A 19926-nucleotide genomic window follows, 5' to 3' on the forward strand; every position below is an offset into this window, starting at 1 on the left:
TTGTGGGACCGTGGTTTTGTTTGTGTGGGTTGGTTTTTTTCCCTCTCCTGCCCCTGGGGTTTGCAAACTCCTCCGCGGTGACGGCGCTGCCCCGCGGGGCCGCTTTTCGCGCCGGCCGTTCCCTGTGCGGGTGCCGTTTGTGCTTCCCTCGGGCATCTCTTCCCCAAAAATCTCGTTCCCTCGCCTCTCCCACCGGGTGGCGTCTTGAGATTTGTGCTCTGGGGCTGTTGGTGCAGCTCGCTGTGAGGGACCTGGCCGTGGCAGAGCTTGGGCTTCTCAGGTAAATCTTGGGCTTCAGTTGCCACAAGAGCTGAGGAGAGCTGCCAGAGCAGAACCAGCCCTTTTAAAGGCTCTTACCTTCCAGATCCCTCCAGCAGAAGTTACAATTGTGCAAACTGAGAGCTCACACAGAATAATTTTGTGTTGTATGTTTGGTATTTACAGGGCTTTTTATTCTTTCCCAGGAAATATTTATGTATGTGTGTCTGTCAGTTCTACCCGAATTGTTGGATGGTTTTACTAGTGACATAAAGTTCTAGAGTTTAGTTTACATGCGTTTTCTTTTTCTTTATTTTGTTTTTAGATAATTTAATCCACTCACAGTAACTTCATCAGCCGGTACTTTGAATAAAAAAGGCAAAAATGATGTCAAGGCAGGCCTTTCTCTGCAGTTTGGGAACTCTGTATTTGTCGCTTCTGTTCATATTTCTTCTGATGGATGTTTATGCAAGACCTGCAAATAATTCGGCCCTCAAAGAAAAGCCAGCTGACAGTAAAGATGAGAATGAGATCTTGCCCCCGGATCACTTGAACGGGGTCAAAATGGAAATGGATGGGCATCTCAACAAAGAGTTTCATCAAGAGGTTTTTCTAGGAAAAGAGATGGAAGAATTTGAGGAAGACTCAGAACCCCGAAAAAATAGGAAGAAGCTCATGGTCATCTTTTCAAAGTGAGTTGTGTCCATTATCGGGAGCAGTGCAGCCTCATTCTTTGATCTTCACAGTAAAATTTGCAGAGTTTTTTTTTCTGTAATGTTTAGAAATTGTGATGATGAGAGGGAAAAGACAACAGTCAAGTCACGAAGGAAGAAGTGGGGACAGACCGTGGGGTAAGGGTGTGGTAAATAAACCACAACAAACTTTCTAGTAGGTGCCAGGTGTGTCTAAAATTCAAGTGTTCAAGTCCATGAAGCTTGTAAATAGCTATACCTGGTAAGAATTCAGACCACTTTCTTATTTAACTTTGCGGCGTTGTTAACGTAGCATTTAGCTTCTCAGGGTTTAGAAGAAGAAATGAGAATGAGAATGAAACATGAGAACAGAAAGATTAAATGTTTCTTTTGTAGCCTTTTTGAAAACTTTGTCTAGCTCGTTACTTGGTGTAAAAGAATATGAATTTTACTTTTGGGCATTAAAACGTTTTCCCCTCTATAAAGCCCTTGTGCAAGAAAAGGTTTATGTCAGCTAATAAACTGACTCTTTGGAGGTTGATAAGCATAATGGAAATGGAAATCAAAGTCAGTGCTTACTTTTGGACGCCGGGTGGCAGAATTTGCTTCATTTGCATTTTTGCAGTGGAAGATTAATTGCATTAGAACAGCTCTTAATGCTGATGATGGTGCAGGAGTGTGCATATACCTGAGATAAAATGAGAAGCCGTAGCAAAGCTTTTATTTTCTGCAAACTTGTCAGTAATGGGAAAAAAATCGATAACATTGGATTTTTATTTTTTATTTTTTATTTTTTATTTTAGCTACATTCATTTTCTTTATTGCTGCATGTTTATTGGAAACGTTCAACTGGTGGTTAGTAGATTGTCGTACTCGGATTGCAAACTCCATTCATTTCTGCCCGTTATGAAAGAGGTTCTCTTAGGGAGCTTAAAGCAATTGGCTGCGAGATCATCTTTACTCAGATCCGGGCTTAAAATTGCATTCTGTCGAGATGAACAGATTAGAAATGTAAAAAAAAAAAAGCGTTCTGAGGGTTTGGTCGCTTTCTAGACATACTATTAAAGGCTGAGTGAAAAAAGAAATACTATGGGCTTCTGTGGAAAGGTGCTAAGTCACAGGCTTCTTCGTGCTTTGAAAATACTTACTTTGAGGACAGCAAACAATTTTTTTTTAATCGATGACAGCTGAGATTCTGTGTTGTGCCCCTATGATGGAAAATAAGCAATTCAAAGTGTACATTATTGTCTTATAAAATAAAATCGAAATATGGAAAAAACGTTCCCCAAACGATGTTTTTTCTAGGCCAGCAAGCTGTATGTGACTGAAAGAGCAAGTGGTTGTTCATAATTCTGTATTCTGGTTTCTGAAGTCCTTCTTTACTGGGAGGACAAGCCTTACTTGTCTAAAGAAGTGGTTTCTTACAAGTTAACCAGTACTTCCACTCTGCCCTTTGATATTAGGGGTGCAAAAAATCCTGGGTGCAACTATGTAGTGATCTTTCCCTGCCAAGGGTGAGTGTTCAGGTACCTTCAGGTCCAGAAAATTTGTGAGAGGGGCTTACTTGCTGTCCTTCCTTCTTGTAATTCTCAGTCTTAGGAGAATGTCTCTTACTTTCCCCCCTAGTTACGGTGTGATTTAGGTGGAAAGCAGGGCTTGGAAGTGTTAAGTTTGTTGGCTTTGAGCTAAGGAAACTAGAATATTAAGTGTTGAGGTGTCCCTTCTCATTTTTGATAGTTCCTGTTTCATCTCAAACCCCACATTTGTTCACCTGGTGGATGCAAGGTGGTGCAAGTGGAACGTGACTGACTTAGGGGTCTTGCTGTCGATACTGAAAAGTTGCTACTGTGTGCATATATATATATATATGTGAAAAGATGATAAAAAGTTTTAAAACCACTAATACTGTGTTTATTAATACAGCTACATGATGTAGAAGATTAGGTGCTAAGGTTGTTTCTTGGCTGAAGCTTTTAACATTTAGTTGACATTTAAAGGCAAATCACATATCAGATAACTCGAGTTTCAATGATAACACTTCAGGACTGTTAGGACAGTGACACAAACAGATTCAAAAAAGCCAGAATCAACTGGGTGTTTTTGTTTTTCTTTGTTTTGGTTTTTAATTTTTTAAAAATTGTACGTGGGATTTTGGTGTGCTTTAAATAGAATCGAAATGTCAGTGATGTGTTTTCAGTTTTAAATATCGTTCTATCTGAATACTTAATGATGTGCTCTAGAAAACCTTCTTCAACTGTACTTTTGTATTAATTTCTTTTTAATGAAATATGAGTAAATAGCTAACTTGCAACTTTAATTCAAAGAATGTGCGACTTCTCAAAGAGGTTTATAAACAGTCTTTTCTGTATCAACCTGTGTGTGTTAGTGGTGAATCAAGTAATTAATTTTGAATCTAAAAATACGCTACACCTCTCCTGCTGCCCCCAGAACTAAATCGTGTTTGCTCCACAGGGTGGATATAAATAACGACAAAAAGATAGGTGCGAAAGAGATGCAGCGCTGGATCATGGAAAAAACAGACGAACATTTCCAGGAAGCTGTGGAAGAGAACAAAATGCACTTCCGGGCTGTGGACCCGGACGGCGACGGTAAGATGAACGATCCCTCTGTCTCCTGATGACCCATTAAATTGGTTGCTGGTAGCCAAACCTGCTACAGGTTTGCTCTTCCCGTGTGCCGTGGCAAGCTCCAGGTTCCTTGGGGCTGCAGGTAACTGCAACGCTTCAGCTCCGTGCAGCAGGGGCTGGAGCACAGCGGGACGCGCTGCAGTGAGCGCTCTGGCTCTGTGCTGTGTTACTTCACTTGTGGTCATGGGAAATTGCAACGAGTTGAATGAAGTGGCTTTGCCAGGGCTGGGGTGGGGACGATGACATAAATGGGTTATTTTCACAAGGGCTGCCTGGTCTACAGGAGACATAAAAGTGGATCAGGTGATCTTTTTCCTGTTGACATTCGTAAAGCTTAGCGTGAGGATTCGATGTCTGACCCGACACTCTAGTGCTCAACCATTTTACTGTTTGAAGTAAGGAGACCAAAAGTTCATTGTTTTTAAGCGTGCTCCGTCATGTCTGAGATGTGGCTTTTTCTTACAGGCCATGTGTCCTGGGATGAGTATAAAATAAAATTTTTGGCAAGCAAGGGCTTTAATGAAAAAGAGATTGCAGAGAAGATTAAAAACAACGAAGAGTTGAAAATAGATGAAGAAAGTAAGTGCAGTCTGTTGGTGTGTGTCAGTTTTTCTTTTACTTTCCTAAAATCTGAATGTCAAAACTTGTCATCATGTAATATGTTTCAGTTGTTCTAAAAATACAGAGTGTGCAAGTCATAAGACAGACTTTCGAACTCTTAGAAGCTCAGATTTGAATCTGGTTTGGTATTAAAATGGCAGCTCTGTAACAGAGTAATCTCCTCACTTGAACCCATCTAAAAGTGGTGTAACTTTATTGTTAAGTAAAAACGTGAAGCCTTAGACTTTCCTTGCAGGAATTAGTCATTGAAAAATGGGTTATGATATATTTTCCACTTAGCAAAAAGCAACTGAAATGCAAATGGGCCTTTGAATTTTATGGCAGGGAAAACACCTGTGCAGCACAGTTAACTACAGTTTACAGGAATGCTCATCAGATAAAAGGTTTGCTGAATAAGGGAAGTGTGTATGTAATCATTTCTCTACCTAGGTAGAAGCCTTGTTTGGGAAGATCAAATTAGTTATCTACCGCTTCCTGAGGATGATAGGCACAACATATTTTCGTGCTCTAATGCAGTGTAAAAGTACTCCTTGTCAGTCTGGGTAATAAAAAATAACCAAATGTGTGGATCTTAAGGCATTTTCTGAGTCTTGCCCAGAAGCACATCACAGTCTGGGTGCCAGGCCAAAACTAGGGACACAACTCGATGTAATTTATGCAGATAACCACAGTTTCAGCTGATGACTGACAGCTGAGTTTCATTTAAGACTTAGAAGGGTTAGAAAAGGGAAAGTTGACTTATGACTCCTGATGTTGGAGGTTGCTACGCTGGAAAACCATCAGTGATTTGATTATTCTGTGTTTCCTTATGTCCTTGACAGAACCCAAACTTGTCATTTACGAACTCGCCCTGAGATTCATTTTGTGACTCTGAAGGAATTCTTTACTCTTCACAACAAATTAGTCACTGAAGACTTAATTCTGAGTTGCAACCATCAGCTCAAAAAATGTAGATGTGACTGTTGGGTCTCTGAATTGCAACCAGCAGCTCAAAAAATGTAGATGTGACTGTTGGGTTGCTTTCTTTTTTCCCCCCGCTCTAACTCAACAACTGAAAGCATACAGGAGCCATTTAAGACCGTTTATTAAATTTACAAAAAAGCTTACCATCTAAAGACTGTAGTCTTTCAGAGCGTTTTTAAAAGTTGTGAAAAGCAAATGCTTCGGATTTGTGTTTGTTAGCGTGTTTTGCAGATAGCAGAGTGTGCTACAGACACTATTTTTTCCACTGTGTCATTTAGAAAATGCCAACACCACAAAAAGAATACTCTATACAGGTATTTTTTTTCCTGTTTGGTTATGTTGAGGACTGCTAGGTGCACATAGTACTCACGTTGCGTGTTGAAAGGTGGTGGTTTTTTTTTTTTTTCCTTCAAATCAGATGCGTGGTTTTAGCGGAAGCTCATGTATAAGTGATGAGTCTCGGTTGACTTTAGGAAAAACTCAAAAAGTGCTTGTCTGTGTGGTGTGAGAGGAGAGAAGGGGAAGTGTAAACTGATTTTGGTGCAGATGAACACGTTCATACTTCAACTTGCATTTGGTCCTTGCAGTAAAAATGATTCCTTTTGAATTACAGTGATAGCTAAATCAGAGTTCAGCTCTGAAGTCACAGTGCTTTCTGATGAAGTATAGACAAAGTAGCTAAAAGGAATAATAAATACTTGTATCGTTTAATACCTGAAAATTAAATGCATTTCTTGGTGCTTAGCATCTGCTCTTGGTGTTTCCAAACTTTCTCTTGTAGAGCTGCCATCTTAAATAGTTCCAACAAATCACATTTTTAGGCTGAAATACTTTTAAAAAAGATTCAGCGTGATAGCTTAAATCTTTTTCTTAAATTTCTAGCACAGGAAGTTTTAGATAACCTGAAGGATCGGTGGTACCAAGCTGACAACCCACCTCCTGATCTGTTGCTGAATGAAGAGGAGTTTCTGTCCTTTCTTCATCCGGAGCATAGTAGGGGAATGCTGAAGTTCATGGTGAAAGAAATCATCCGAGATTTGGGTACGCCATTTGAAAACGTGTTTCTTGGGAGTTGTTTGTTTGCTAACGCTACACACTGAGGTGCTGCTGTGTTGTAAAGTTACTGTAGCAATAGCAGAAAAAGTTGGATGAACGGTAAAATATTGATGTGAATGTTCCATGGGGAGGGTATTAACAGCCTTGTACTTCCCCAGTACAGTAAACGTGTAAGAATTGTGATGTACAGTCGGGACAGTGGAAATAATTGGTTAATGTTTCTAAGAAATTAATATTTTGTTCATTTGTAGGTATTGGCATACACATGTTGTGATTATTTTCTTTTTCTGAGTCAATTTAAAACTGCTAGAACACCTGGATTTAAAAAAAGACAGCTATGACTTTGCTAGTTTTTACCTTCGTAAATATGAAGAGTTTCCAGTGATACTTGAGTGTGTGACAGCACAGGCAGAACAACTCCAGTGTGCAGCCTGTTATGAAGTTTGATTGACTCGAATGCTAACACAAGGAGAGACTGAACACAGCTGTAAGAATATGTAACAGTGGATTGTTGAAAAAATAAACGACAACTAACGTGCCTTTTGGGTCCAGGAAGATTATTTTTGTTTAGTATATCAGTGAGTGTGTGGGTTTTAGCCTTCTGGGACATGGTGTACGTGCCAGAGTACAGGGAGGTTTTGGCTGGTCAGAGATACAAAGGGGGACTCCTCTTCTCTGCAAGGGTCAGGTTTGCTGGCTGCTGAAACCAGGCAGAGTGTGCCAGTGACACGGAGGATTTTCTCCTTTTTCACGGGCATTAAGCGAATACTTTTTCAGTTACTGTGTCCTTCTGTTGCAGATCAAGATGGAGATAAGAAACTTACCCTTTCCGAGTTCATTTCCTTGCCTGTTGGTACCGTAGAGAACCAGCAGGCTCAAGACATTGATGATGACTGGGTAAAAGACAGAAGGAAGGAATTTGAGGAGGTCATTGATGCCAACCGGGATGGAATTGTCACAATGGAAGAGCTGGAGGTATGTCTGCCTCAGAGGGTTTGTTCCGGTGCTTTTTAAAACCAATAATTGTTTCTTAAATAAAAGGATTGAAACTGCTTTAGAGAATACAAAGTCCAGAAATATTTGGGGTGGTTTTTGTTGTTTTGTTTTTCCTTCTGGATGTAAGAATGTACTTTGACGAGCAGAATTCAAACTGCAGCGTAGGCAGTGGGTAAGGAGAACCTTTAAATTGTTTCCTCACTGGGCCAGGGTGAATGGTAACGTCCTCGGCCTTCTTGGTATGCGAATACGTGGGTACGAATGATCGCATGGATAACCAGTTACGTTGACATAGACAGTAGTAACAGCATTTCTACTGCGAATTGTATTTTAAAAATAGCGGTTTGATCTGTGAAGTCTTTACGTGCGTTTACAGACATAGATGCGCACATGCGTATGTCGTGTCTTCTGGGAAGAAATGAAGATAATCTTGAGTCAGGAACTGAAGTGCACTGCTTGAAAATTTTTAATCTATTTCAAGTTAAGCGAAGGAGCAAAATGCTTTGCTTTGACACTTCTGACCTCTCTAATGTCTGTCTGGTGGTTTAAAATGGAACAAGAAAGTTCTAAACTGAACATGTTCTAAACATAGTGTCCCCAGCAAGAAGAAAAATTAGGTGATACAGATCAGTAGTGTTAATTCTGAATTGATACCTGTTCACAAAACCCACCAGTTTTGGTAGTGAGTTTAATTTGCAACTAAAATGTCGTAAATGAAATCATTGTAAACACTGGCATAAGCTGAGAAAATCTAGATTTCTGTTAGAACAGCCAAGGAAACTGTGAAACAGCTGGGAGATAGATGTTAGCCTGTTGAAAAGATGTGCCAACACTTTTTTCAATGGCTTAGGTTCACTTTGGGATGGCTGAGGTTGGTCTCGTAATTGCTGAAGCTAAGGTTCATAATTCTGATTTGTGGAAGTGTGTGTTTAGCGATTGAAAATTATTTTCTTTCTTGTTTTAGGAATATATGGATCCTATGAACGAATACAACGCCCTAAATGAAGCAAAGCAGATGATAGCAGTAGCAGATGAAAATCAAAACCATCACTTAGAGCTGGATGAGATCCTGAAATACAGCGAATACTTCACAGGCAGCAAGCTTATGGACTACGCACGCAACGTCCATGAGGAGTTCTGATCCTGCTCGCTTCTCTAGAGCCCTCAAGCACTTTCTTGCTTTCAAAAAAAACAAACCCCCAGAGAGACAGAAGGTTACTTTTGCTGCTATCTGCGTTTCATGCCTACTGTGTGTTGTCCTAGACTTCAAAACCCCCCAACTTCCGTCCATACATAAGATCTACGGTCGTCTTTCCTTCGGTGTGAGGGGGAAAAAAAGTCCGTAGGTGATAGGGCACGTGCTGGACTACATCAGCCCGCCCTGGTTCGTACAGTTAATCCAGCTGATGTGTCAGCTGCTTTTGGCTAATCACGTTTGGGGAAGGCTTCTTAAATGTTTCACTGGTCTTGTTGCCCTCCAGCTGCCGATCCATGGAAATCACAAGTAACACCGAGACACGTTGGCTTTTGTAAAGGGGATCGTGGTTCAGCTACGTGTGTTCTGATCTGAGAATATCCACGCGTAGCCTCCAAAGGTTGATCTTCCGGTATTTTTCTCACGGCATCTCAACCTGCTTGTGACTTGCTGAGAATTTAATACAAGTTCTTACTCCATCGCTGAGCTATCTTTAGGAGCAGTGGGGGAAGAACTTTAAATGTTGCAGAGAAACTTTTCTGCATCTGCTTTAAAAGAGAACTGATCGTAGCGTGGCAGGTTTTGTGTTTGCAGCTGTACTGGGAGATACGTGAGGTTTCACTTTAGAATGAAATTTGATAATTTTTTTTTATTTAAAGAAATGAGCAATGTGTAAGGTTCCTTTGTGAACTTAAAAGATGTTGGGCAGAGCAGTTGGATTTACCTATGTGTATGATTACTGCTTAACGAAAATTCGTTGTTAAAACTAGTATAATTACTTGCCTCTGCGCAAATTAATGATGCTGATAAGCTCAAGAACGGTGAAGCTGGGGGAAGTACAGGCTTTGCTTCTGAGCTGCTTTTGCCAGAGCCAACGTACAGCCAGCGCTGGGGAAGCTTTTTAATCAGTCTGGTTTTGGGTAATCTCTGAGAGCATCTTGCAACACAAGGGTCATATCCACTACTGTCTAAACCAGAAAATTTATTTTTACTCTGGTTCCACCTTTACTGTAGAAACCCCTCTTTCTGAAGGGTTGCCTGAAAATCCGAGATGTTATATTTGATTAAATTTATTCTCTTAATATAATGTAAATATAAGTATTGCTGTCTGTTTCTGTTTCAGAATTCCCTCCTTTTTTTCCCATTTTGTTTATTAAATGGCTTGTATCAGAGTCTTTTTATACACATACATCTCTTTTCATTAAATATTTTTCCCCATGCTTTGGAAACCTTGCTGACTTTAGCTTTGTCCGTGAGAGAGGAGACTTAAAATTCTTCAGAGGGCAGACAAATTCAAATGTGATTTGCAAGAACTGTGAGAGGGGGATAAATTGAGTTGATAATCGCGTATTAAAATGAGCTTAGAACGTCTGCCGCGTAAGTCAGCCTCCTTTCCCTTCCACCAACTCCCCACATGGTTGCGGGCTGGTGAGATTATAATGTGGCTAGAATCAACCCCAAATCCTGTGTTTAAAAAGCAGAAGTCGTAGGTAAGGCTGGCCTGGGTTGGTTGGCAGAAGGCCTGGGTTTTGCTAAGGTTTCGTAATACGCACTTTGAACGGACACAAAATTATACTTGTAAACTGAACGGTTTTGCGATGCGGTTCTTCACCACCTGGTTAAAAGAAAAGTTTTAGCACTTTTCGTTGGTGATAATATGAATGTCCTGACTGCGTTCTTGCGTTACACTCGTGTGCACAATTCGATTATTGGGGTATAATCTACGAGTGGAGAAGTTGCATCTTGTCACACCTGGCGCTCGGAAAGCAAATGTGCAAATTTTCAGAGGGGTTCTTGAGCCGCTGCAATACGGTGGTGAAATTGGATATTTTATCTGTCAGGAGAGGCACAGACCCTGCGTCTCGATCTTCTGATAATGACACGGAATCCTTTGGAAAAGGGAAGGTAACACAGCATTTAGCTGGCAACTGCAAAACTCAAATGGTTAAATATTGCCAAGGGAATGCCTGAGTCATGTAAAGTCGCTGAAGTGGCGCTGAGGGTGATGCTGCAGCGGGAAGAGGTTTGGATATTTCCTGCACACTGGTACCGAGCGTGAAGGGAGTTGAAGTTCAGCCGGTGAGGTGTGCTCGCTCTGTCGGCCTTGCTTCCTTTTGGCAAGAAGGGCTTTAAGGCGTAACTTCTGTTGCCAGAGTGGTGGCTTTCTCAAATGCTTGGAAAACAGGAGAAGCAGAAAAATAGTTTTGCATCAGTTTTGTCTCCCCTTCCACTCTTAAACAGTTTGACAGAAATTCAAGAAATGAAAAGCAGCAGCTGTGGGGAAAACCTGTTAGAATATTGCTGTTCAGTCCTCCCAAATACTTCAGGCTGATTTGAATTCCAAATATGCTTCTGTTCCAATCGAATCACCTTTGCATTTAGATGTAAATTGACTGTAGATCTGCTTGGTGCGGCAAGTCTGGCTCTGCTTTTTAACCAATGTAAATAAAACCTCTTTTATTTCTGTAGGATGTCTCGTTTACTTGGGCCTTTGCATAAGAGTCGCTCAAGTCTCAGAGCTGGAAGAGCTAAAATTGAGACCCTAGATGAATAAGGTTGAATTAATTCAAGTCTAATAGGGAGCCTGGAAAGTTAAACATATTAGTTCCTAGTGTGATACATGTTTTTTTTCTCTCTGCTCTGTGTATCTGTGTCAGGTGAGGGCAGGACTGCCGCTGTGCTGTTCAGCCTCCTCTCTCGCTGTCCTGTTGCTGCTGGCTCGCACACGCTGGGTCTCAGATTGAACAGGTATCGGCCTTCTGCGGAGCAGAACAAGAATGAAAAGCAGCTGGAAGGTGAATATTGCATCTTTTGCTTTCACAGAGCACGCGTTGGCTGGAAGCTTTTCCTTCCATGGGAGCGAGCGGCAGGGGTGATGCGAAGTCTCCGTTTCGGAGTCAGCAGCGAGCTTTCGTTCCGTGGCAGTGCAGCGAGTCTGAGACCAACCGTGGAAATGAGGACTGCAAACACTCCTTGCTCGTAGCTTTTGCTAGCTCCGGAGGGCAATAGCAAGATGACCGATTTGTTATTCCATGCTCTTCCCGAGAAGAAAAATGCGTTAACGTCAATTTTTATTTTTTTTTATGCAGCAATAAAAGTCATGGATCCACCGAGAGACCGAGGGAAGAAAAGCGTGTTCTTTGCCTTTTAAGGAGCCGAGCCTGCGTGAGCTCTGTTTCATTTCACCTGTGGCTCTCATCCGTAAAGGTTTTCAGGCATTGCTTCGATATTGCTTTAATGCTTCTCTTTACAATCAGAAGAATCATCTCCTCAAGTTCGGGCATTCGAGGCCTGTGCTTTCATCCTACGTGGAGAGGTACGTACCTGGCTGGAGGCACTCTGGTTTAAGGCTGTGAATAGAAATCTTTTCAGCCCGCTGCCTTGCTGCCTATGAATGAGTTGGGAGCTGCAAAAGAAAAAAAAAAAAAAAAAGTAATAGGTTTGTGGGCTGTGGGAAAAAGGATGGGGGCGTGGAACGCACGCTGGGAATTTCCCAGCAAGTGACATATGAATTTGTTCTGGTCGCCAGCAGCTCAGACTCACTTCCCCAAGAGTTTGCCACTGTCAGAATTTTGCTGGGACAGCAGAGGCTGCGTTATGGTAGCTGTAGGTTTTTCCTCGCACTTCTCTGCTGCTTTGCTCTTCCTGCTGGCAGTACCTGTTAGCCGTTGCCTGGAAGTGAAATGCAAGGAACATGAACATCCATTTTTGGGAAAATGCTGCAAGGACTGTGCCCCTGGTAAGTAATTTTCACTGGATGTTGCTTGTATTTTTTCCATGTAATATCTATCAGGTGATGACTTGCAGGTAGTAAAAAACAGTTTAATGGAAGTGTTCAAATGTAAGTAGCATAACATGGAGAAAATGCATTTCAGGAGACTTTAATATCGGTCTAGACTGACAAAAATCAGTTGTATAACAAACTAAATTTAGGAATCTTCTTTGAAAGAGCTACCCCTTTAACTTCTGTGTGGCTCAGCTTCGTTCGCGTGTGTTTTCACTGTGGGAGTATTAGCTGCGAAAAGATGGTAACATTTACGTTACTGTTCTTGCCCTGTCACATAAAAGAGCTTAGAAAATCTTGTCTAATAATGTCTGTAAATGCAGTTGCAACTTGAAGTCTTGTGTGTGGTTTTACATGCATCGTTCAGTTACTTTCTCTTTTCATAATTAAGTCTACTACGTAAAATAGATAAGTAGTATCTCTGCAGTAGTAATGTCTTCCAAGATGCTAATTGGAATAAATTCAACCTTTAAGACTTGAGGCAGTTTATTGCCCTAAGTGACTGTTCATGAACTCAATTTAAAGAAAGGCAAGCTCGTGTGCAGATACAGATATTCCCTTTTAAGTTTTTTGTTCCTCTTTACACTGAAAGAACTTCTGTCGGGTTTTCTGCATTGTTAGCAAATCTGCTGCTCCTGAGGAAACGTTTCTTCATCGTCTCTTGCTGTAAAAATGATAGTAAAAATGTAGAAGTGTATTGTACACATTGTGATCACTCAAATTCTCTCTTTTGCCACCAGTAGCACTCAATAAAATGCAGAGAAAATAAGAGTTAGCAAGAACTGGAATGAAGGAGACAGTCTTTAAGAATAAGGACATATTTAAGCTCAACTGGAAAAACTCTGGTTATTAAAGCTGTCTCTAGTTCCTACAGCCTGTGCTGTATGGAGAGAACTAGTGAGAGACAAGGAACACATCTGATCCCTTTTCCAAACCCCACTATTAACGTGCAGTTTCAGCTTGGGCAGTCGCTTTGCTCACAAACCGCATCCTAGCGCATCAGTCTGAACCTCTGTGTCAGAACTGTGTATCCTGCGGGTTGGAATATGTGGGTGCAGGCATCCAGAACGTGTTTCTGAATGCGGTGTGTGGGGACACGTACTCTTTGGAATAGTACCCGAGTGACACCTTGCACGCTGTCTCACTGCTCATGAAAGGGAGCTGGTAACAGCTTTGATGTTGGTGGGTTCCAGTGCAGATGTGTCTCAAAATACAACCACTTTCCTTCATGCCTAATGGCCTTTCGGAATGCCAGCGGAGGGATACCGCAAATCTTTATTCTTGACTGCTTCACTGATGAATTGACTGCAAACCTGAGCAGTCCCTTGCCACTTTTTGTACCTGTTGAGGGTGACTTTGAGTTGAATTGCGTGATTTAGCTCATAAGGGAAGGCAGGCTTTGTCATAAAGCCATCGTATCACATCGAAGATCTGACTTGCCATGCCAAAAACCTTTTTATTTTTTTCCTGATGATGGCTGCAAAACGGGACGTCTAAACCATATGAAAAGGTGGTTGGGAGAAGTGGTATTGGCAATCCGCTGGGAGAATTATTTGCTGTGTTGCCTCAACTCTCAGCAATTCAGTAGGCCCCTGCTAGCCCATTTTAGCTGCTTACTTTCCAGTGGTGCTATGGGTCAAAATTTGTAGGCGTCGTGACATGTCTAAACCTGCTGAGCGTTCTCAGCCAGAGTTGTAAGTGGAACTGTCACTTTCTGGGCACTCTTTAATTCTAGTGCATGAAAATGGAGAGGGTTTCCTTCTGCTAACAATCATTTCCTCCTCCTACGTGGTCTTTGTTTTAGGTGAAAGTATGAAAATGCGCTGCACTTCAGAAGCAGACACAGTCTGTGTCCCCTGTCAAGACGAATACTTCAGTGATGAGCACAACCATGGCTTCTGCAAGCCGTGCACGATCTGCAACGCTAGTAAGTCAGCCAGCCGGTGGCCAGTTCTTGTTACCAGTTTGGGAGGCAATCAGTCTTTGTGTGCTTTTCTTATCTTTGCGTGCTCTTTGAAGGCTGATGGCATAAAACCTGTCACTTGAGATGGCCAAGTCCAAAGACTGCCTTATCATGCTGGTATCTCCTTGTCGGTAGTGGTGGTAGAGCCTTCGGAGGGAAGCAAGCTTGTACTGCATGAAAATTGGCGTCTTCTGAATTGTTAATGAACTGTTCTCTGCAGTTGTTTGAACACCTAACAGACAGGCACAAAGGAATTTCTTACTTAACTTTTATCTTGTCTCTTACCCTTTATTCTGTTGTTGCTAGGAAGGGGGAGCGTGGAAGTGAAGAAGTGTGAGAAGACCTCTGACAGAATTTGCAGGTGTCTTGCAGGTTACATGCCAGATGCCGCACGTACACAGGGAGGCGGTGAGTTACTGATGTGTGAGACTCTCCAGACTCTTGCTTCTGCTTCAGATGAGATGGTCGCTATTTCGAGGGTAAAAGCTCTTGTCTTTTGCCCCTTCGATGTCTCCACACACGTGTTAGAGCAGAGTTGTGCAAACTGTTGCTCTGTGATTCCTGAGCTGTCAGAAATCTTAATGCTCTAGTTGTTAATATCCCTAATTAGCCAGTAGAGAAAACAGGACACTTACAGACTAAAATGAACAGCCAGGAGTGGTGTGTTACTTCTGACGCAATGACTGTGGCTTTTAGACACTATGTGGGTTTCCTTGGGTTTGTTCTATAAGCTAGATTTTACTAGTGTAAGCTAGTAGTGCTGTTACTGTGTAGCTGTCACACAGTTATGTTGTTAACTGAACTCAAATTCTGCCACTTTCTTTTTTTCCAGCATGCGTACCGTGTCCTGAAGGGTCTTATTCCGTGGGGGGAAACAAAGAATGTCAACCTTGGACCAAGTATGTATTATTACTGATCTAAACGTGTGTAAACTTGCACTAGGTGCAAAGAAACCACCTCCCTTGTGACCCTCCTGAGGCCTGAGCAGTCTCTGTACTCGTCTGAAGGATCTTTCTGCCTTCTACCCTTTCTATCTTCACCTATGGCAACAACAGTATTCTCAGCTTTTTTTTTTTCCTTTTTTTTTTTTCTTTTCTTAAACTGGATGTTTTGTTTCTGTAGCAAAAGGTTCCCTTGCCACATGCAGGTTGTGCTTCAAGGTTGTTCTGTGTACAGATGCCAAGAAAAACAGAATGTCAGTTTTGTTCCGGTAATAACTTCAGTTTGCTTAGTTGCTCTTCACTTATCTGTAGAATCTAGGAAAGTTTGCATTGATAAAACAAGGACTGTCGTGTTCACTCACTTGTTCCGTGGAGCTCATGTAGAAAGTGATTACTGTAACTGTTTGTGAAACTGCACTGATTTCTTCTGTGTCTCTAGCTGTAGCATTCTTGGGAAAAGCACTCTTCGACCAGGGACAAAAGCAGCTGATGCCATTTGCAGTGACCACATGGCACCGGTGACAGCTGGCACTGCTGCCTCTCAGAGCGCAACACCTGCTCTGAATCTTTCTACCGCTGGCCGCAAGAATAATACGTCGACTACAGCGTTCACACTGTCCAGACCCAGTGTGATTCCTTTAATTTGCTCGGATACAAACAGCCCCACGGAGACTAACTGGGGTAAGGAGGGGGAGTGATCCAATGCTGGTCAAGGGTTTTCACCTGAAACATTTCATTGCAAATGGAATCACACTCTACCTCAGAAGCCTTGTCTGATTTTTACAGTGAGACACACACAGGATTCCAGATTTCTCACTTTTCTGCTTGGCAGCTGTTTTTTTTTCAGATTTGTGATTCAGGGGTTCTTCTGGAGTTCTAAATTCCTTCTTTTTAAGCTGGAAAGCCATGGAAACTCCAGCTAGAACCATACATCTTTTTCAGTGTATTTTTTTTCCCCCAGGATCTATATCACTTATCCTTATTTGTGTGGTGTTGCTCCTGGTGAGCGGAATGTCCATCCTCCTGTTGATGATCCAAGCAGTGAAAAAAGAGACCAGGAGGAGGCCCTGTAGAAAGAACCAGCAAGGTGAGTTTCTTTTTATGGGGAAAAATGTATAGGAGAGAGAATAATCAGGGACTCCTATTTGAACTTTAATAATTGTTTCAATCGTAATAAAGTCCACCTAACCAAGTAGCAGAGCAACTTCTACTCTGTACAATATTTTATTATTTTTTTTAATTACTGTTATTATCTGTCTTCCAGAAAAGAGCTGCGGAGTTCCTATCCAGGAAGAACACATGGACTGCAATTCCAGTTTCATCAAAAACTGATTCCATGTTACGTTACCGTTTCCTACATTTCTGAGCCAGTTTATTGTAACAAGTAACGTGACGGTGCATTCTGTGGCTCTAGACATGGGTTTGTGTAAATGTTTAATTGCGCTTCGGTTCCTTTGGGCCTCATTGCGCAGCCCATTTGGCATTAGGGCACCAGGGAGCAGCTGTTGTGGTGGAATCACCTAATTTTTCTCTTGGGCAGATCCTGTGCACAGCATCCCTGTTGCCAGGACTGAGATGATTTATTCCTCTGGGTGTTTCAGTACCTAGTGACAGGCAGTTGTCTTTGGACTGAGAAAAGTGCTTTATGAAGCTCTAAGACCTGATCATTGAGCAGACAGAAAATTAGGGAAATCAAAAGACCTGCTTTATGACCAAGTTTGGATCTTGTCTTACAACCACGAGATGCCAAGCGGAGCACGTCTCTCAGTTTCTCAGTGCAGGTGTCCCCGGTCTTTCAGTCTACTTCCTGAATGAGCTCTGCTCACTTTATCTCCCCTGATGAACCTAGGCAGCTTCCTTTGTGCTTCTATTTTTTTCAAGTTTTTTCGTCTTGGTCAAGTTGAGTGGCATACCTCAGGCGTGCCTCCAGAAGCAGTTGTCATTTCTGGTAATTCATGCTGGCCACGCGCCAGAAGAGCACCAGAACTCTGTTTCTAGCTGTTACGTGACTGTTGAGAGATGACTACTTCCCCCTTCTGCGTTTTTTAAACATGCTCATTGAGAAAATATGTTAACACACTGTGCGGTATCCCCATTTTCAGGCCAACAAAAGGAATTACTCATGATCACAAGGTAGCTCCAGATCTCCAAGTGTTTGGAAATCACCCTGGAGATCTTTCACATGTGTAGGAAGTAGAATACGTGGATTGGCAGAAGGCAAAAGGAACGGTAATTTCTGATCAGAACATTTTTAGTGGAAACTGTAGTTCAGAGTAGGGGGAAAGGTAGAGTACTGCTTGTCTGAGCTGTAAGCTTTAGAAGTTGCCGTGTATGACTAACACTCTTCCTATAAGCCCTTTGCAGCTGCCATGCTGTGTGCTCCCTCTTGAACATGCAAGTAAAGCTGTTTCAGTCAAGCTTGAACATCTCCACCGTACAATTGTTTAGCTTAAACCAACTTTTGTGGGACCTGGTTCCTTGCCATGGATGCAGGGAGAAACCTGTGAGCAAGTTTGATTCCAGACAGCACTTTGGGTTTGGGAGAAATCTGTTTATGTCTTAGGTTTAGGAGCATGTTCATGGACGTGTAGAGCTTTTCTGCTGCTGAATGATACTTTTGTGATCGTATAGTAAAGAGTAACTCCTTAGATGCTGTCGATAAGAGGCAAGAGCTGAGCTCTTAACACAGTGCTAACTATCTGGTGCTGTCTGGGCCTTCAGGAGTTGCCTTTGAGCAAAGATGTGCAGAGACCGTGTAACAGTGGAGAGATGCCTAAAAAATGCTGTGGCCGTTCATCTGGATGGTCACCTTGTGCACGCTGCCGGTGGAACCTGCATTCAGAACTGAAAAAGCCTTCTTGGTTTGGTCTCTGTGCCGTTTAAATACCTGGTGGTTTGCCTGTACGCTGTATGAAATGAAGTTTGCTTTTGTAATATTTTCCAGAAGTTGGTTGGTCTGCAGGTCTGGAAAGCATTCAAGTTGTAGGCACCATGTTCAAAATCTGAGAGAAAGCTGAGGTGTTGTTGTTAATTGCTTCTGATGTAATTTAAATACCTCATTGTAAATGTTCGAGAAGTAAACTTGCAAGTTACATAATCCTTACGGAATACCTCACTAGAGAGGTATTTCAGACATGCAGTACCAAAGCATATGCCCAAATATGCAACAGGAAATGTATTCAAGAATACAAGTGGTGTTTAGAAACATGGTTTTGAACATATGTTTTCCTATATGTTATACATATGGTGTACTTAGCAATGAGCTCCTGTTTTGAAGTGCATATACAATGTATAGAAACATTTGTATTATATACAAAGTGTGACAGTGGCTTTCTGAAATAAACTATGTTAGCAGCTAGAAGCACGGGTATGATGTGTGTGGTTGGAGAGCACATATGAGCAAAAAGTTACTCGGGTGTGTATAATTCTCACAGAAAGCAGGATCACCAAAGGGCCCAATCCTGTGGCTTAGCAGGCTCCGAGCTCTCCTGCTGCCCTGCCCCTGGCTTTCTGTGTGACATCAGAAAGCCACGTGGGGTGTTTTTCTCTGTAAATTAAGCGCGTGGAAAGCTGCCTGGCAGCAGTTCTGACCTTGGAGTCGCTGGGATGTTTGAGATGAAAAGGCTCAGCCCCTCGCAAAACACTGAGGCCCCGTTGCGAAGGCAGAAGTTTTTGCAAAGCGGCCTCCGTGGCGACGCTTTGCAGCGAGCTGGATGGCCAAGAGTTGGGTCACGGGCTGGACTTGATGATCTCGGAGGTCTTTTCCAGCCTCAACAATTCTGTGCAACGGATTAATCCGAGAAACAAGTTCCAGAGACCACCGGGCAAATTCTGAGAAGCGACGCTTATCGAGCTGTTGGGCTGCGTTCCCTGGGCAAGCGCTGGATTTCCATGTAACCAGGCGAGGCCACTGATGAGTAACGAGCTCTCTGAGAGTGAGTTCTCTGATGAAAACAGCCCACAGGAGCGGATGAGCTGTTGGTTTGAGCGGGGTTCCTCTGTGGTGGGGACCCGTCAGCTGTGTCTACAAACCGTGCCTGGGTTTTGCTCTGTGACTCGGCGGTGCAGGAGGACACCTGAGCACGTCGCACCCTTGTGCCTCCCTGTGGTTGGTGGCCTTTGGGCTAGTGAGGACCTGTGAGCCACCCCGGGCTGCCCTTGGGCTGTGTCCAGTCACCGTGCTGAGACATCTGATCCTGTCTGAAGAGTTAAACCATAATAACATTTGATAGGATTGGAGGAATTTATGATGTGTTTTTTTTTTTTTTGAGGATTTGAGTGTTGATGGATTGGTGGTTTAAATGTGCTAGCATAGATATTTTACTCTAAATAAACGGTTTTTTAATGGCCACGTTGAGTCTTGTCACTCTTCCGTGAAAAACTTTCTTGGATTTTTTTTAATAATTTTTTTGTTGTAGTTCCAAATCTCCCTAAAATGGCAGGAAGTAGCTAAAAACAGGCGCAGAATCTTGAACAAATTGCTGCTGCCTTCTGCCCACACTGGTCTTCCTGCGTGCCAGAAATGAAACTTTCCTTTCTCAAAGGTATGGGCCTGTGTCATGAAGTAAGTGACTTTTTTTTCCAAGCGTTCAGACTTGCCCTCTTTCAGGCATTCGAGACACAGTCTTAAATCATGCTGCTTCATCTAAGCTGGGAAAGGTAGGGCTGTACTGGAAATTTTTTGCAGTGGAATGCAGTAAGATGAGGAGTCAGGTCTCTTACGCTGCAAACAAATGCAAACTGTGGTTTTAATGGGACATGTTTTACTTGGTAAACCTGCGTCACTTGAAAATTAAATTCCTCTTAGTT

General features: G+C 42.4%; 2 protein-coding genes across 2 annotated transcripts; both read left to right on the plus strand.

Annotated features, from left to right (window-relative positions):
- The first annotated feature begins 642 nt into the window (after nt 1–642).
- SDF4 (stromal cell derived factor 4) lies at nt 643–8375 on the plus strand. The gene is made up of 6 exons (XM_009868678.1): nt 643–950; nt 3423–3559; nt 4064–4177; nt 6065–6223; nt 7038–7213; nt 8199–8375. The coding sequence occupies exons 1-6, from the start codon at nt 643–645 to the stop codon at nt 8373–8375; spliced, it is 1071 nt and encodes a 356-aa protein (XP_009866980.1).
- A 5650-nt stretch (nt 8376–14025) lies between these two features.
- Nucleotides 14026–16449, plus strand: TNFRSF4 (tumor necrosis factor receptor superfamily, member 4). Its single transcript, XM_009868679.1, has 6 exons — nt 14026–14144; nt 14487–14584; nt 15009–15075; nt 15557–15798; nt 16079–16204; nt 16382–16449. Exons 1-6 carry the CDS (start codon nt 14026–14028, stop codon nt 16447–16449), a joined length of 720 nt encoding a protein of 239 aa, XP_009866981.1.
- Nucleotides 16450–19926: the final 3477 nt, after the last annotated feature.

Source organism: Apaloderma vittatum, unplaced genomic scaffold (assembly GCF_000703405.1).
Source record: "Apaloderma vittatum isolate BGI_N311 unplaced genomic scaffold, ASM70340v1 scaffold7484, whole genome shotgun sequence".
Lineage (NCBI taxonomy): Eukaryota > Metazoa > Chordata > Aves > Trogoniformes > Trogonidae > Apaloderma > Apaloderma vittatum.

Coding starts and splice junctions, on each gene's coding strand:
- SDF4 (XM_009868678.1), top strand. CDS start 643: ATGATGTCAAGGCAGGCCTTTCTCTGCAGTTTGGGAACTCTGTATTTG. Junction 951..3,422: donor CTCATGGTCATCTTTTCAAA/GTGAGTTGTGTC, acceptor TTTGCTCCACAG/GGTGGATATAAATAACGACA. Junction 7,214..8,198: donor TCACAATGGAAGAGCTGGAG/GTATGTCTGCCT, acceptor TTCTTGTTTTAG/GAATATATGGATCCTATGAA.
- TNFRSF4 (XM_009868679.1), top strand. CDS start 14,026: ATGAAAATGCGCTGCACTTCAGAAGCAGACACAGTCTGTGTCCCCTGT. Junction 14,145..14,486: donor ACGATCTGCAACGCTAGTAA/GTCAGCCAGCCG, acceptor GTTGCTAGGAAG/GGGGAGCGTGGAAGTGAAGA. Junction 15,076..15,556: donor GAATGTCAACCTTGGACCAA/GTATGTATTATT, acceptor CTGTGTCTCTAG/CTGTAGCATTCTTGGGAAAA.